The sequence below is a fragment of the Mauremys mutica genome, chromosome 6 (assembly GCF_020497125.1).
Source record: "Mauremys mutica isolate MM-2020 ecotype Southern chromosome 6, ASM2049712v1, whole genome shotgun sequence".
NCBI classification, from domain to species: Eukaryota; Metazoa; Chordata; order Testudines; family Geoemydidae; genus Mauremys; species Mauremys mutica.
In genome coordinates, this window is record NC_059077.1 from 118195053 (window position 1) to 118212751 (window position 17699).

Here is a 17699-nt window from a genome sequence, read left to right on the forward strand (position 1 = left end):
TGGCCAGGGCCTGAAGGGCCTTGAGGTCAGCCACCAGCAGGCTCAACCTGCTGCTTCTGGCCCGTCGCCCCTCAGAGGGCGTCATCCCCAGTGTGTCCCAGCTGGGCCCGTGTGATGGAGTAGGGACTGTCTGTGTGGGGGATGGGAGAGCCGGGGAGGACTTTAGGTGATGGACAATACCTGAGCCTGTAATCTGAGCTAGGCAGGCAGGAGGGGAGGTCAACACCTTGGACAGGGAAGCTAGTCAAAGGCAGAGAGCCGGCTGGAGAGGGTTGGGTCAGTTTCCGTTTGGGGCTGGGGGGGTGCAGTGCTGGGAATCCCAAGCTGGGAACTAAGCTCCCTGCACCCCCAGAAGGACCAGTTTGAGGGGTCCTGGCTGTATTTCCAAGCTCTGCTGTATCCTGCATTCCTGTTGTCCAATAAACCTTCTGTTTTACTGGCTGGCTGAGAGACACTGAGAGTCCCAGGAAGAGGGGTGCAGAGCCAGACTCCCCCACACTCCGTGACAGCCCGTCCTCTGTGTTAATTCCTTACCTGCCTGTCCCCCTGTCCGTCACAGCCACATCAAGGCCATCTGGAGGTTCCTGGGTGCAGACCCCATGCTGACCAGGGAGGTACTCCACATCCTGCTGGACGACAGCCCGGAGAAGGGCTGGGCTAACCCTGGACAGACCCAGGACAGGAGCTGCCCCCAGCCAGACCGGCTGCCCCCGGCGGTAAGTTCCCATGGCTGGCATTCAGCCCCCTTTCCTGGCTCCATTCTGCGCACGGCCACGGTCTTCTGACTGTATCTTTTCCCTTCCAGACCACATACGGCCTGTGGGAGCTGATCGGGGCCTTGGGGCAAGGGGACACCCTGGAGGGACACGAGGACGACCTGTTCGCCTCTTGCTTCCTCGCCATCGCCAGCCCCCCGGCACAACACCTCTTAGGAGTCCAGCAGGACTGGCCCAGTGACACCAGTCCACGCAGGTAATGTGTGGGGCTGATGGATCCCAGCACTCACATAGTGTCTGTGGTAGCCCCTAGGAGGGGGAAGCTTCCTGCTTGGACCCTCGTTGTCCAGGGACCCCCAACACCTTCGGGGGACCGAGGGTTCAGATCAGTCAGGTTTCTTGTGCTGAGGAGCAGGCAGAGCTGCCCCCGGATACTCAGGGAGCCAGAGAGCTCCTCAGAGTGGGCAGCTCAGCAGGGTGATGAGGAAGCTGAGCCGGGGGGCGGGGGGAGCAGAGCTGGGGAGCAGGGCAGAGCTGGCTGCTATCTCTATTTACTGTCTGCTTTGAAGGCTTTGGACAGGCCGGACTTGTCACTGAGCCACTTCATCCCTTTTCTGCAGTGGGCCCTGGGGGGCAGAGCTCAGGAGAGCAGGGGGCACTGCCTGTACTTTTCTCCCCAGGGTCAGTATCCTGGGGGGAGGGGCAATTTTCACATCTTTGGAGGAGAGCGAAGGTCATATCTGCAGACACCCCCCCCCGCCCCCACATTGCGGGGGGAGAACCAAAGGCAGAAGTGGGGCAGCATCTATTCCCACCCTGATCCTTTCAGTGCTGCAGCAAGGGAGTGCTGCAGCCAGGCCCCCACCCCGCCCAGAGAGCAGGCATCCCTGCATCACCATCTCCTGCCTCCTTCTCTTCCTAGCATGGCCGTGCAGGCCCTGGCGCGGGTGCTGCGCCTCAGGGGCAGTCAGCCAGCTGTGGAACTAATGGACCAGGAGCAAGGCTGGCAGCTGCTGGAAGAGGCCCAGCCCGAGGGGTTCACTCTCCTTAGCAGGTGAGGACAGAGGCTGGAGGAGTCACGTTCTCGCAGTGGGGCAGAGATGGGAGGGGGTGGCCGGGACCGGGCCGGATTCCAGCATGTGCAGGGCTGTCATGCACACATCAACATGAGCTCTTGTTCTCTCCCAGAGCCATAGTGAGCCACCCAAACCTGGCCCTGAAGAGCATCCCACAGCTTCTCCTTCCCAGCCTGCAGGCCAGCCAGGAGGGTGAACGCATGGCCTGCACTGCCCTGTTCGCAGAGGTGAGCCTGGAGGACCAGGGGGGAGGGTTAACCAGGCCCAGAAGATGATGGAACAGGGGGCCAATAGCTGGTCAGCTAATGAGAAACGGTCCTGGTGGTGTATTGCTTGTAAATTAATCCCTCTGCTGGGGGATCTGTGGTGGGGTTTGGGAGCACCCCACTGGAACCAGAGGGAGCGCTCTGCCCTGCACATATCACTTCCGCTAAGCTCAGCTGAAGCCAGCCCCTGGTGAAGAGCAGTCGGTACGGATCTAAGTCACCTCCTGGGCCCTGATCATACTCCCTTGCCCTTGCTCCTGCCGGGCTAGGACCCACTGGCCTCGCCCAGCCCTCTCTGACAGCTCCTTTCCTTCCCTTTAGTTCCTCGGCAGCCCCCTGCTGATGGAGAATGAGCCCAAGGCCATGCGGAAGCAGGTGCTGAAGGCCATGCTGCAGCAGACGCAGGACAGCAACATCCACATTCGTGGCAGAGCCCTGCATGGCCTCAGGAACGCAGTGACCGCGTTCCCGGACAAGGTGGGTCTGGAATGGCAGGATACTAGGCAGAGAGGGCTGGGTAGGAAGCTCCTGGTTCCCCTTCTCCTCAGCCTATGGCTCCTATGGAGAAGACTGGGCTGTAGGCTGACTTGACCGGACTGTGGTTACACTCAGGCTGACAGATGGTTATTCACCGAGCGGCATCCAACCCCTTCTCTGCAGGTCAGGAAGAAGCAAGAACAGATTCTGGCGAGCTTTGTCCACGGCGTATGCCAATCCTGCGACCCCTGCGCCATTCTGGACGCGACGGAAGGGCTCTGCTGGATGCTGCGGGACCCCAAGGCGCCTCTGAAGGCGCATGTTGCCGTTCCGCTGGCCATGCAGGCGAGAACATTCTTTGAGGATGTAAGTACCAAGCAGGGCAGGCCCCAGGGTGCTATAGGACACCCCACAGGGAGAGATGGTCAGGACCTGCCCTCACACGGAGGGGGCTCAGTGTCCGAGGCAGGCACATTCCTGGATTTGTGGGGCAGCTCAGCTCCTCTGCCAGGGGAGGCAGGGATAGAACCATTCTTGGGCCCTGGGCCCACAATTGTTCGGCAGCCCTGGGGCCCAGCAGGAAGGAGAGGAGTTTGTAGAGAATTGTCCTGTCGTTTGAACTAGCCGAAACCTCTCCGGGCTCTGCAGCTGCCAGGCTGATTCCCAAAGCATGTGAGGGCCTCAGCCTGTCCCCTCTAACCACCCTGACCCCCTGTCTGCAGGAGAACAACAGCCTGAGGCGGGCCTCCATCGAGCTCTTTGGCCAGCTCAGCAAGTTTGTTTCCAAGAGGTCATCCCGCTTCGGGGCTGAGGTGGAGAAGAGCATGGGGACACTGCTGATCCACCTACAAGACGGGGACCCCCAGGTGGCCCAGGTGAGTGCAGCTGAGGGCTCATAGGGGCAGGGGTGGCTGCTGGGGGCATTCGAACAACATGGCAAGGGTGGTGCAAACTCCCCCCTCCAAGCCCCAGATCTCTTCAGTGCTGCCCTGTGGCACCCAGGACCCCCCACTAATCCAGCCCTCCCCCACCCCCCACAGAGCTCTGCCAGCCCTCAGAGTGTAGCTGTGGGGTAGATCTGTGAGGTTTCCTTCTCCTCCTCCATTCCCCACAGGCACCTCCAGCCTCCCTGCCCAGCCAGCCTCTCCGAGGCCGTGGCTCCATTTTACAGCCTGCCCTGTTTAGTGGCCAGGCCCAGGTCTATCTCTGGCCCCTAGCAAGTGACCTAACCCAAGCAGGGCCTCAGGGAAGGGCAGGTCGCTGAGGCCAACTGGGTCTCCACTGCTGCTGCCCTGCCCTCACCTGTGTGCTAGCTCCTGCCTGGGAATGACCAGCCTCCTGCAGCAATCTCCCCTCCGCCGAGTAGCAGCCCCCAGTAGTGCCTGGGACTGAGGGGAGGCCAAGTACATTGGTCACCGGGCAGTGCTGTTAACCACCCAACAGGGACCCCCAGGGAATGGCCCTTTCCCTGCTCCAGGAGTGTCCCTCTCCGGCCCCAGAACTCGGGCCTGGCTCCTTTCAACCCGGCCAAGCTGGAGATGGGGGCTGTGGGGGCCTGGGGAACAACCGTCAGGACAGAGGAGGTTCTGCAAAGAGCTGGCTCCTTGCTGCTCCGGCACAGCGGAGTCTCCCCAAGCCATGCAGAGCCTGCGAGTTGGCAGCCCGTTGCACTCAGGGAAACTCACCCAGCTCCCTTCTCGCCCTCTCCGGCAGGCGTGCAGGGTGGCATTGCTGCACTGCGCACCCTTCCTGAGCTACCAGCCCCTGCGCACGCTCGTGCGGAGCCAGCTGGCCGAGGGAGCGGCCCCCGTCATCCCCACCTTCCTGAGCGAAGCCTGCAGGACCCTGGTGAGTGAGCTCTGGGGCGTGGGCCCTGCAGGACTGGGCGGTGGGAGGACCTAGGCACAGAGCATTTCCCTGCTCCAGGCAGGGCCGGCTCTAACTTTTTTGCCGCCCCAAGCAAAAAAAAAGAGCGCCGCCCCCCCGAAACACCCTCCCCCAAGCGCCACGCCCCCGAAACAAAAACAACAAAAAAACCTCTCCCCTACTGAACCAAAAAACCCCAAAAAACCCGAGTGCTCCCCGCCCACCCCAAGAATGGCCACCCCTTACAAGGTGCTGCCCCCCATTGACTCAGCCCTCCCCCGCCCTTGCGGATGGCTCCCCTACAAGTCAGCTCTGTCCCATGGGAGGAGTCAAGGGGGAGAGGGCTCTGGCAGCCAGGGGTTCCTCACCTCCCTAGCAGGCAGCTCCCCTCAGCCTGGGGAGGATGTGTGGCTTGGGACTAACTGGGTTCTTGGCTTCCCAGCTCCAGGACTGCCCAGGGAGGCTGAGCAAGAAGGCTGCCCTGAGAGCAGCAGCTGCCCAACAGCTGATCGGTAAGAAAAGAGCTGGAGCTCTACTTCCTATGATCCCTCCCTGCCCCATGAGCCCGGGGCCCAGTGCCACATGCACACTGCCAACGGGGGGAGGGGCTGGCCGCCTCTGCCTGCACACACACACACCCGCCTCCCCCCACACACCTTCCCACCTCCCTGGGACAAAGTGGGGACCAAGACTCCCTGCAGCCAGATGCGGGAGGGCTCTGTGGCCACAGGGTCTCTCTGTCCTGGCCCTGGACAAGCCCAGCACCTGCAGCAGGAGCAGGCCCGAGGGAGAGATCCTCCCTCGCAAAGGTCTCACCCTGGTCCCCACCCCCCCACCCCCGAGGCACTGGCCCCAGCCAGGTCCCCCTGCAGCCTGTACAGGGAGGGCAGAGATTCACAGGAAGCCCCAGCCCTGCCCACCCCAGCTACCATCAGCCATGCAGGCAAAGAGCCAGGGCAGCAGCTCTGCCACACTGTGCTTCATGCCAAGTCCCAGTGGGGCTTGTGTGCACAACACCTCTCTCCTGGCCTTTGTGGGGCATGAGGCCAAAGGCAAAATGATCCCTATAATCTTGGGGACTGACTCTCCACCCAGCTCCTTCCCCTCCTCTGCCCGGGTGGATTGGGGGCGGGGAGCACCTTGAAGGACAGAAATACAAGTGGTGGCTGGTGCCCTGCATGCTGTTAAATAACCAGGCCCACCTGCCTCCCTTAGGATACATGATGGAGAATTGAAGCCGGAGAAGAGCAGCAGGCTTGGACCACCCGCCCTGCTGTAAGTCCCAGCTGAGGGGTAGTGCTGTGCTGGGAGGAGGGGCGGGGGGAAATCGGGGAGGGGTTCTAGGGGCAGGGGGCAGCAGCCACATCGCACGGTGGCTGGGAGCCAGAACCCAGATGGAGTGACCTGCAGAGTGTAGGAGGAGGGAGAAAACCCTCGGGGCTGGTTCTGGGGTATCCCCTCCCCAGCCATAGTGTGAACCTCCCTGCCCCGTGAGGTGTTGCCATCTTGGCCTGGGCAGAAGCCATGGCTGGTCAGCAGGGTCTGGAAGTCAGAAGTGAGTCGTTCCTGGCAGGCAGGGGGCAGTGGCAAGCAGGGAGGGGGTGGACTCCACAAGAAGGAGGAAAACAACCTCCCATGGGAGACCCGGCTGCTGGAGGAGACTTTCCCCCTACTCCCTCACGAGCTGCGGTGCCGCCGGCAGGACTCTGAGCAGCCCCAGCCAAGGGCGAGGCTGGGGGTTGATCTGTGCCTTATTTGGTGCTAACTCTGCAGAACCCAGCCTGGCATATGCCAGGAAAGCGTGTTGCAGACCCAGCACTAACCATCTCTCCCAAGGATTGCTGCCAGCCCCCTGCAAGTGGCAGCTCCGAGAGCTCCTGCACGCACAGAGCAGCTGACCCCCCCGCACCCCACCCCAGCCCCAGCTATGCTCATGGGCATTAGTTCTGTCAGAGGCTGACCCTGCCAGCTGCTCACTAGGCAGAACCCAGCCAGGTGCTGAGCAGGTATCCTAGGCCTGGTGCTTAAATACCTGTAGAGGTGGCAGTCAACCCAAGAAGCCTCATTACGTCCCTGTCAGTAAACACCACATCGACACCATCACCACTGAAATAAAGACAGATCAGAACAGACGCGTCTCATTTCGCTTCGGCAAGGTGATCGTCAAGCTGCATCTGCATCCGCAGAGAGAGCAAGGTTTCTAAAAAGCAAAACGCTATTCTGGCGATCTTAAAAAATTACGACCACCCCACCATCTACAGGAACTATTACAAAGCCCAGGCTGGATACGCCTTTCCTGGATATCACGGGGCTCCCGTAACGTACGGGGCTGGTGTGGGTGGAATATTTCGTAGCCTCTTTTGAAAGGCCGTACCGCTTTTGAGGAAGGGGCTAAAGATTATTAAACCCCACGTAAAAACCGCTGCTCAAAGCATAGCTAAAGATGTGGTTGGTAGGTCATGGTAGGTGTGGTTTGCCGCGCTGTTCTGGAGAAGGTGGGGAATACAGCCTCACAGGAAGGATCGGGGATGATGTACATTAAAAGGAGGAAGAGAAAGAGAAATGCCTCATACCTGTGACACACAGGTCCACCGAAACCCTTTTAAAGAAGGGCTTTGACACGCAGGGCCGGCCATAAGCGAAAGTCCAAGAGGAAGCCTGGGCGAAAGAGGAGATGGTCTCTGCCTGGTAAAAGAGAGAGATTTTAATCAACATGGCTTTTGTTCGCTGCGGGCCTGAAGAGTGCATCAAATCTGAACTAGACTTGTTCCAAACAGCCCCTGCGCAGACCAGAATCGAGAAAAGCATCTACACTGAGGTGCCGCCTCTATTGGCCGTTTACGGAGTCTGCCCCCATTGACTTTTTTATAGCAGGGAATGGCATAGATGATATGGATTTAAACAACACACTGCTGTACCTGTGTTGCAAGATTGTAAAGGCAGACGGAACTGAACTCGCCAAGGACGCCGCGGTGGGCCTGGTGAATTACCCCGTGGCCTCTATTTTCAGTCAGTTGGATGTCACGCTGGGAGACTGCCTCATAAGCCAAAGCAACAACTGTTACCCTTACAGGGCCTTTCTAGAATCGGTGCTCAATTACAGCAATGACATTCTTGCCACGCAATTTTCCGCCGGCCTGTTTTACAAAGACACAGCCGGACAACACCAAGAAATGGAGCTGGATGGAGGGAATCTAGGGCTGGATGAAGCAGCACTTTCAAGCTGCCTCTCCTTCTATGCCCCTGGGCTCCATGGACTGGGTCAAGCAGCACTTTCAAACTGTTACCCTTATGTGTCCTAGATTCAGCACATCCCTATCCCCACTCTCACATCACAATTGTACTGGCAGTAACCTACTTGATGAGCAAACCCCACAGGATTTTGAGCGCTGCAGGGATCTTTAGCTTAGGTAAAAGAAGTGTTGCTGTAGAGTCAGGGGCGGCTCTAGAAATTCCGCCGCCCCAAGCAGGGCGGCGCATCGCGCCGCTCGCGCAGCCCTTCCCCGGTCCCGCAGCCAGGGCAGAAGGGCCTGCGGACGGTCCCATGGTCCCGCGGCTCCGGTGGAGCATCCGCAGGCATGCCTGCGGGAGCTCCGTCCGAGCCGCGGGACCAGCGCGCCCGCCGCAGTCATGCCTGCGGGAGGTCAAGCGGAGCCGCGGGAAGAGGGGACCCTCCGCAGTCATGCCTGCGGCAGGTCCACTCGTCCCGGGGCTCCAGTGGACCTCCCGCAGGCTTGACTGCGGAAGGTCCGCCGGAGACAAATGCCGCCCTGCCCCAACAATGCCGCCCCACGCGCCTGCTTGGCGCGCTGGGGTCTGGAGCCGGCCCTGTGTAGAGTGAATGGGGGAAGCTAATAACATAAAAGAAAGAGAGAGAAGCAACCAGCTTAACCATACAAGTTATTTATTGAATAATAGAGATCACTACACAAGGAGGGCTAAAGCAACAGAACTTACATAATTAAAGGTTAATACCTAAGGTAGAGAGGAAAAGAGAGAGAGAGAAGGGGATCTCACCGCTCCCTGAAGCTTGAACTGGTCGGGGTTCCCAGGTGATGGTGGTAGTTCAGGGTCCTGAGGGCAGGAGACAGTCAGAGCCCCCAGCACAATCAGTCAGGAGATGGAGTCCCAGTGGAACTGATGCAGAGCTTGGGTCTATGCATCAGAACACTTGCTGGAGGGTGAGTAGGGGTTTTTGTAGAGAAAATACAATGATTCAAGGGAGAACACTAGATTTGTTTCTAGGTAAAGTGATGATTCAAGGGTTTTCTTTAGGCTAGACCAGGGGTAGGCAACCTATGGCACACATGCCAAAGTCAGCACATGAGCTGATTTTCAGTGGCAGTCACACTGCCCAGGTCCTGGCCACTGCTCTGGGGGGCTCTGCATTTTAATTTAATTTTAAATGAAGCTTCTTAAACATTTTAAAAACCTTATTTACTTTACATACAACAATAGTTTAGTTATATATTATAGATTTATAGAAAGAGACCTTCTAAAAACATTAAGATGTATTACTGGCACACAAAACCTTAAATTAGAGTGAATAAATGAAGACTCAACACACCACTTCTGACAGGTTGCCGACCCCTGGGCTAGACAATAGGAGCTGATCACTCTTGGCTATGGGTGATGTTTTCTTCCAGGGAGCTCACAGTGCAACTAGGCTGCTTCAGTATTTTGGACATCAGTCAAGGATTCCTTACTAGAATTGGTCTGATGACTGCTGAGCTGGGTGTGGGCAGGCATAGGTTCATTAACATCTGGAGCAGAGATTCCCATGATGCAGTGCGTCCCTGCTTTTTGTGGTCCCAGAGTTCAGTGTGGTTCTCTGTTCTCCATTCTGTATGCAAATTGAGATGTCTCCCTGTCCCATCTTTCATGCAGATGGGGCTAAGGGACTTGTCTCTGTTCTTCATTCTGTATGCTAATGGCGATGTCTTAGTCTTGTCACCCTTGTCAGGAGGGGTTTAGGTGTGCCTCCCATCCACCCTTCACTGCTCTCTGCAAGTTTTTTCCTCTGATGGGTTTTGGTTTAAGCAGAGGCCGGTGGAGGAGTGTGTGTGTCTTTCATGAGTCAGGCTGGATACTGCACCGTGGTTCCCCAAGAACACAGAGCTGACTGGTATCAAGTCCCCCCGTTGATGGGGTGCTTGTGCTGAGCGAGTATCCCCATCACAGCCTTACGCCGTTGTACCGGCTCTGATCTTCCATCCATTGCAGCTGCCGCATCAGTCGTTGTATCCAATAAATCAGCAGAACCAGACCAATTGCTTGTATAATTTGGAAACCAGTGATCACCACAATGGGGTGAAGCATGAGCTTCAAAAGACCTGTTGCACTGGGGCTCCACCCAAGCAAAGTCTCCCACCAGGAGTAATGGCCTGTGTTCTTACCTTCATGGCAATGAGACCCATTCCCAGTGAAATGGGGGAAACCTCCTTGTAGAGCTCAGGATCGGCATTTAAATGTTGTACCATCCAAATAGGCACAGTAAACTTAATATCACGACTAACAATGGTGGTTACACTACACAAACAGCAATTAATGTAAGGCACTGTGGGTTGGATCCAATATCCAGTAATTAACACAATATTACATCTTGTCCTTACACACACACATGCTTTGCCAACATAGACAATAACAGACCCCTCTTCCTGGATAACAGCGAGGAACAGCGAGACTTATCCCCAGGTTACCCATTCATCCCAACCCTTATGGCTAGTTCCAATCAAGGGAGCGCTTAGAGGTTCAATGTGAGAGATATTCATGCCCTCTAAGTGGATTTGAACCTCCTTCGGAGAAGTCTGAGGTTGAAGAACCAAATGTTCTTGTTGATCGAATTTCAACACACGGGGTCCTGAAACTGGGGCTCTTAAATGTCGGAGGGAAGCAAGGTTTGTAATCAGAGGGTCGAAATTTAAAACTGTTTTTTTGTTATTGGCCCAATTCCACTGTGTACAAACTGGGCTCAGGAAATCCCCCCAAAACAGCAATATGCCCAAATTGCTGGCATGAGCTTGTCACAATGTGTGCCCTTTAATGGAACTACCCAGTCTGGGGGACCTTGCTGAATCAAGTCACGTCCAGCTAAAGTCCAGTTCAGCGGTTCCCAGTTTCTGAGGAACCGTGTGATATTGTTGCCTGCTGGCGTGATCAGAGACAGCTGCAGTTCACCTCTGGGTAACGGAACAGAAGTGTCTGAGTTCCAATTACAATGATGTCAAGGCTCGTGTACGGGGCCTGTGAGGGGGCAGAGAAGAGAGAGAAACTTCCCACACTCCCCCCGTATATACTGGGAGAATCTGGGACCAATATTGCAGGGTGAAGGACTTTTCTGGCCTTTTCCTGTCTTAACATCGGGGTAGGCACTGACCAACCCACTCGATGCGTATTTTCCAATGGCTCAAAGCCGTTCCTTCTTGCTGGCCAAGAACGGTGGCCAACAAGATGGAGAAGAGAGTCTTGCGGGTCAGGTGGTTTACCCTTCCAGTCTTTGAGCCATGAAGAATGAAACCATTTCTGCCAGGGTTTTTCATTTTTCCCATTTAGGATTTCTACCTGACAAACACTGGGGCTGGCCCGATTCACAATAGAGCAGCGGCCATCCCAGGTGTGTGTAAAGAGCTGCTTAGCAGTGGCAGAGGCAGTGTTGGTTTTAGTGGGGATGGCTTCCACCCTGGATCTTTCTAAAATAAAGTCAGTGGATTTATACACAGTTGAGAAACTTTGGCAACTAGAAACTGAACCAAATTTCTCAGCACCTACACTGTTGCTTGCTACAGGCAATGATTCATTCTGAGCTAACTTAGGGCTAGTCTACACTTACCGTCCGGGTCGACGCGGTGAGTTCGACTTCTTGGAGTTCGAACTATCGCGTCTGATCTAGACGCGATAGTTCGAACTCCGGAAGCGCCGCGGTCGACTCCGGTACTCCACCACTGCAAACGGCGGTGGTGGAGTCGACGGGGGAGCCGCGGAGTTCGACCCCGCCGCGTCTGGACGGGTGAGTAGTTTGAATTAGGGTGCTTCGAATTCAGCTACGCTATTCACGTAGCTGAATTTGCGTACCTAATTCGAACCCCCTTTTTAGTGTAGACCAGGCCTTAGGTAACTCACTTCCACACCCTTCAGTTGCAGCAAACTGCTTGCAAAAGCTAGCATGAGGGTTTATTCCTTCAGGGGCACTTTTAGGCAACAATTCATTTTCCCCAGAAATTTTGTCCTTTCCCTTTGTAGTTAGGGGCTACAGAAACATCTTACTGGGTTTCACTTGAGTCCAGAACGACTTCTGAGACAACTGACATATCCTTAATCAGCATAAGCCGAGAGGCACATTCTGTCTGCTCCTCAGACAGAAGATTGGAGACAAACTCTCCCCCAACAGATAAACTGCCATTCTTAACAGTCACAAAGTTTGGAATTTCCTCCCCTTTGTTCCCAGACAAACGTTTGGAGATTGGGGTAGCTCCCTCTATAGGCAAGTCACTACCCCCAACAGACACAGGCTTAGGAACACTTCCTTCCTGGGTTTTAGTTGAGTTCAGAACCACATCTGGCACAACTGACAAATCCTCCATCAGCATAAACTGAAAGGTACTTTCTGCCTGCTCCACAGACAGAAGATTGGAGACATTTTCTTCCCCAGCAGTTAAACTGCTTTTCTGACTAGACAAACAGTTTCACCTTCCCTTCTCCTTGTCACAGACCACATGACTGTTCACAGACAAACACTGGGAGATTGGGAAGGCTTTTCTAACAGGCAAATCACCACTTCCAAGAGATCAACCATGGGAGACAGTTTCTCCCTCATACCCGTTGAGCTGAACCTGTTTAGTGGTGGGTCTCCCTTCGGAGATCCTATCCGGTAGCAATTGGGGTAACAGACCTGGGTTCCCCACTGTAGCCCTCACAGTGGGTCTCCTCCATACGTCGCGCTGACGTCTTGCGATCAGCTGGGGAGGCGCGTGGGGAACCTGGCTCCCCTACTGATTGTCAATCTCCCAGAGCCTCCACTCAGAAGAGGGGACAGGGATCTGGCTTTGACAGGGAGTGGGTGTGGGGGATGCCCTCCATACTGGGGCAGTGGGTTGTGGGGGAGCTCCCTGCATTAACTCCATTTTCCACATGACCTGAGACAAAGTATTAATCAGGATGCTGAGGGGCTGGCGATCATATTTTCCCATATCCTCCCCTAAATTCACCAGCTCCTTCCAAATCATGTTGCTAAGGGTCTCCTTGGGTCGGCGCTGCCCAGGGTTGTCGGAGATAGGGGAATTAAGATTGGGAGGGTGCCCGGCAGAGTGAGGACCATTATTTGTAAATGTGATAGCCTGCATGGGCTCTGAGGTAGTCTTTTTGCTGACTTGTCTTTTTAATCCTATTTGTATGCATGTACCATTTTTGTATTCAAAGTTATGAAAGTTATGAACATTGGCTGTGTACTGGCTTGATTTCTAAATAACCTTAGTAGAGCATTTGGTCAGTTCCTGGAGAAAGGAATGTTGAAATTAAGTACCCAATCAAGAAACACTTAAAGGACAATGGATCTTGGAATGCTCCAAGCCACATAAGAAGTCTACTTGAGGACATTCAAGGTAGCATGTAAACAATGGATGCTACCTGTACAAACTGTGAGTCATGCATGGACATGTGACTTGCCCAGGTGACTCCAAAACTCCATCTTGGAGCTGGACTTTGCATAGGAGTGAGGAAGGAGTCTCCACCCACAAGAGAAAGTCTATTTAAACCCCTGGGAGATCCCTCCATTTTGTCTTCAGCTGGCTAAAGAGAGAGCCTCTCCACCCCTCAGGATACTTGAAAGAAACTGGAACAAAGGACAGTGTGCAAGGGGTGTGAATGATTGCTGGACCCAAGCTAAAAGGAGATTAGTCTGTAACAGGGGGCATTCTGCAGCTGGTAAGGATCTTATCTGTATTCGGTTTGTTTAGGCATAGATTTGCGCATTTTATTTTATTTTGCTTGGTGACTGACTTTGTTCTGTCTGTTACTACTTGGAACCACTAAAATCCTACTTTCTGTATTTAATAAAATCACCTTTTACTTATTAATTAACTCAGAGTATGTATTAATACCTGGGGGAGCAAACAACTGTGCATCTCTCTCTATCGGTGTTATGGAGGGCGAACAAATTTATGAGTTTATCCTATATAAGCTTTATACAGGGTAAAACAGATTTATTTGGGTTTGGACTCCATTGGGAGTTGGGCATCTGAGTGTTAAAGACAGGAACACTTCTGTGAGCTCCTTTCAGGTAAACCTGCAGCTGTGGGGCAAGTAATTCAGACCCTGGGTCTTTGCTGGAGCAGACGGGAGAGTCTGGCTCAGCAAGACAGGGTGCTGGAGTCCTAAGCTGGCAGAGAAAGCAGGGCTAGAAGTAGTCTGGGCACATCAGGTGGCAGCTCCCAGGGGGTTTCTGTGATCCAAACCGTCACACCTATGTAATGCACAGACCCCCCTATCGCGCACACACACACACACATACACAAAACCCCAGCAGCTTTATAAACACACCAAACCAAGTTTGCCACCAAATACTTTTTAATAAACCCACATGCATTTAAAAGGCACATGGTTGTTCTGCTCCCCCCCCATGTTTGTTTGGGCCTTCAGGTTAAAGAACAAGCAAAAACGTTAGTTAGTATTACCCCTAAATCCCTATACAACCTGTGTAATACCTGAAGTGTTTTTTCTGTTTGTTTGTTTGTTTTTAATTTAACAGTATGAAGCACAAATATAGTGAAAAATGTTTTTTTACCTTGGCCTAGTTGTGAAATGCAGCTTCAAGTTACTGGTTCCATGCTAAACAGATCACACTGCAATAAAGATAGGCACCATTATTTTGTAACACAGCATGGCCAAAGAGTGGCATTATATAATATATATTGTCAGAGTTAAAAACAGGGAACAAAGCTCCTCCTCTTACAGTCCAGCAGCAACTGGAGAGAGTTTCTGTTGAAAAAGACAGTCTCCAAAATACCTGAGGTTTTTATACCGTCCTAACACTTTGTTTCAAACACATTTCAAAATAGTAGTTAGCAGGTTAATTTAATCACCACAGCTCAGAAATAATAGATACTTAAGGACTTTAGGCAGCCCTCCGCTACCATTCCCTTTTGCAATCTGGGGTGGGGGTGGGTCTGCACAACTGGGCGTTTTTTCTTTTAGTTAAAATACGTTTCCAAGTGGGGGCCTTTTGCAGATATCAATGAATGTCTTGAGGCTTGTTTTTTTAAAAACATGTTTCTTTCATGCTTAAAGTTTGGCGGGGGGGAGGGGGGGTTTCTAGAAAGAATGAACCATAGCATTCCACCAGCTCCTGGGCCATATTTAAACTGTCCAATAGCATCTGCGAATTCCTGAGGTTTTCTTTCATTTCATATTAATCAGAATTCACCATCTTCACCCATCCACCCTTACCGTGGGTGCACACCCATCAAATTTAACCCTATGACAACAAGAGTGAGTAATCACAGTCACCTGGCTAATTCAGTGGGGGTGTGGTTAAAACCATTCAGTTCAACAGGATAAGTCAGCTCTATTGTACTCAAATACATGTCTGAACCACCCCTGGGGTTTTTTTGTTTTGTTCTGGGGTTCTTTTGTTTTTTGTTTTATTGTAAACACATTTTTAGGATTTTTCCCTCCCACAACATACAGTTCAGGGTTTTGCTGTAAATGGTTCTCTTTTACACAAAAACACAAGAGCTACGTTCTCACAAACTATTTATTTTTTATTTAAAAAACATACAGCTCCTTGAAAACAAACTAAGATGCTCATTAAAACTTTTAGCTGACTTAAGGGCCAGAGACCTTCTAACAGAAACACAGATAGTCACAAAGTCCTTTTCAATTTTTTTTTTAAATTTACAGCTACCCTCACCATTCTCTAACTTAATCCTTTTAGATTTCTTACAAATAGTCTTTTTCTTAAGCAGGGTTCTGTAACTTTTTGTGTGGACTAGACGGTCAATATAACGCTGTAAGCAGTCATCTTCCAGTTTGGTCATTTTCTTTAAAACACGGTCAGGGTCTCCACTGAATTGCACAGCATTTAACAAGGTCACCCCTTGCGCTAAATGTTCTTGGGTCAGGCAGAGACATTGCATAGCATAACCTATGGCAATAACAGTGTTTAATAAGCTTTCCAAACACAGCTCAGCACACAGGCCACGGAACTTGCAGTTTATATCTACTGAAGTCCAAGTCACACCGTCATGGTGCCACTGGGCTGGCGCATCTATGACACAGCCCTCACAATCTTCAAAAAGCTTTTCCCTAAGGCAGTATTTAAGAACAGCATAAACAGCAGCCTGTACAATAGTCCACATGACTTTTTTACGCTCACAACGTGGCACTGGCTCAGATAGTTCCATGCCACGCCTCCTGTTAAACACATAGCTGTCATCCTCGGAGTCCACTTCAACAATTTGTATCGCCATTGAGCAAAAACAAGGTGGGCCCAGTTCATCTTTGCTGCTTGATGCAATGCTGTCCGGGGCCTCTAGAAAGCTGTTGAGAGATTTTCAGACAAGAAACAAGTTCCCACTGCTTGTTTTTTAGATTCACACAACCCCTGGTTCCTAACCCATTACACCCCATCATCATCCGTCACTTCCTAATCATTCATTTACCTGTGCGACATCTTTTCCGTTCACCTCACCTTCCTCCTCTGGTGGGGTGTCTCACAAGCAGTTGGGTTTCGGTTTGGGTTCCGGCGTATCCATCAACAGTGTAACCTCAGTCGCTCCCACCTCCTCCTCGGAACTGTCGCTGATGTAGCACTTTCTCTGTGGATGGTCGAAGACTCTCGGGGCTAAAACAAAGTCCGAAGTTCTCATAGGGGTGGTGAAGGAGTCCATGTTTCCACGATTTCTAAAACACACGATCTTGGTAAAAGATGGCCTCTTCTGCCTGACACTAGGACTTATGGGGTGGTGGTTCTGTGCTCTGATTGGCAGAGGGCACTGGGAGGAGTTCTTCGAGGAGTCACACCACCCTCTTCTGGGCAGTTCACCCAGTCCCAGAACCTGCCCTATTTTGGTCTAATCTGCTCTTGGGGTGGACCTATGTGTCCAAAACCCATCACAATTCATAGAGGGCGATGGGAGGAGTTCTTAGAGGGGTCACACGAACCACTTCTGGACGGATCACCCCACCCCGGACTTCCTCCTCGTTGGTCAAATCTTCTCTTGGGGGTGGTCCCCAACAGCTGAAACCCAACCTGATTGGTAGAGGGTGGTGGGAGGAGTTCTTAGAGGGGTCACAAGAACCACTTCCGGATGGGTCACCCAGCCCTGAACTCCCCCTGATTGGTTAAATATCCTCTCGGGGTGGTCCTATGGGGGTGAAACCCATCCTGATTGGTAGAGGACAGTGGGAGGAGCTCTTAGAGGGGTCACATGGGGCAGGACTTCTGGTGATAGGTGGGCAAGGTTTAAGGGGTCAAGGGGTGGGGTTAGGCTTTGACTGACAGTAGCGCCTTTATACTACTAAGAGCAGGATGAAGTCCAGCTCGAAGAAGTGGGAGTGGGGGTTACTTTGTAAATTATCAGCTTGGTCTGGGACTGCCTCTGCTGCTCTCTCAAGCCCTGATGGTACCTCTGTAAATAGAAGAGAACCAGTCTGGGACAGATCTCTGTCCAACAGCCTCTGTGAGAAAGGCAGAAGATGAACACACAAAAATATTAGCTTCTCAGCAATGTCCTTGTCATCTTTAATTGCTCACAGGCTTCTGATCTCCATAAAGTGTTTTTAGTGTTTGTCTATGGGTATCTCTTCACTACCCGCCGTATCGGCGGGTAGCAATCGATTTCTTGGGGATCGATATATCGCGTCTCATCTAGACGCGATATATCGATCCCCGAACGCACTCCTGTCGACTCCGGAATGCTACCAACCCGAACGGCGGTAGCGGAGTCAACATGGGGAGCCGCGGACATCGATCCCGCGCCGTGAGGTAATTCGATATAAGATACTTCGACTTCAGCTACGTTATTCACGTAGCTGAAGTTGCGTATCTTAGATCGATTTTCCCCCATAGTGTAGACCAGCCCCAAATCCCTTCAGTTACTTGCTCTTCACAAGCCATCTCGGCACTTCTACTTTCCCACTTACATGCTACCTGCTGCAATTTAGGCTTCTGTTTACTCCCCACCCTGCCTCTTTTAAAGAATTTGTTCAGTTCAAATAAATTCTTGCCTCTTGCTATTATTAGTGACTGTCAAAGTTAGACTCAGGACTCACAGTTTGTCAGACCACTCTGTTTTATTAGCACA

The 17699-nt window shown here is 52.7% G+C and overlaps 1 protein-coding gene across 5 annotated transcripts in view; it reads left to right on the plus strand.

The window, feature by feature from the left end:
* Window positions 1–17699, plus strand: part of LOC123372632 (maestro heat-like repeat-containing protein family member 1) — a 33840-nt gene that overhangs the window by 10732 nt on the left and 5409 nt on the right. For 4 of the 5 annotated variants that reach the window (XM_045020877.1, XM_045020878.1, XM_045020880.1 and 1 more), the window contains 9 exons: window positions 560–716; window positions 806–972; window positions 1639–1770; window positions 1905–2019; window positions 2380–2535; window positions 2719–2901; window positions 3258–3410; window positions 4249–4383; window positions 4844–4913. In XM_045020877.1, the coding sequence (XP_044876812.1) occupies window positions 560–716; window positions 806–972; window positions 1639–1770; window positions 1905–2019; window positions 2380–2535; window positions 2719–2901; window positions 3258–3410; window positions 4249–4383; window positions 4844–4913 (1268 nt within the window). Of the gene's footprint in view, window positions 1–559; window positions 717–805; window positions 973–1638; window positions 1771–1904; window positions 2020–2379; window positions 2536–2718; window positions 2902–3257; window positions 3411–4248; window positions 4384–4843; window positions 4914–5616; window positions 5677–17699 lie in introns of all 5 variants that reach the window. The other variant, XM_045020879.1, reaches the window with a different exon arrangement.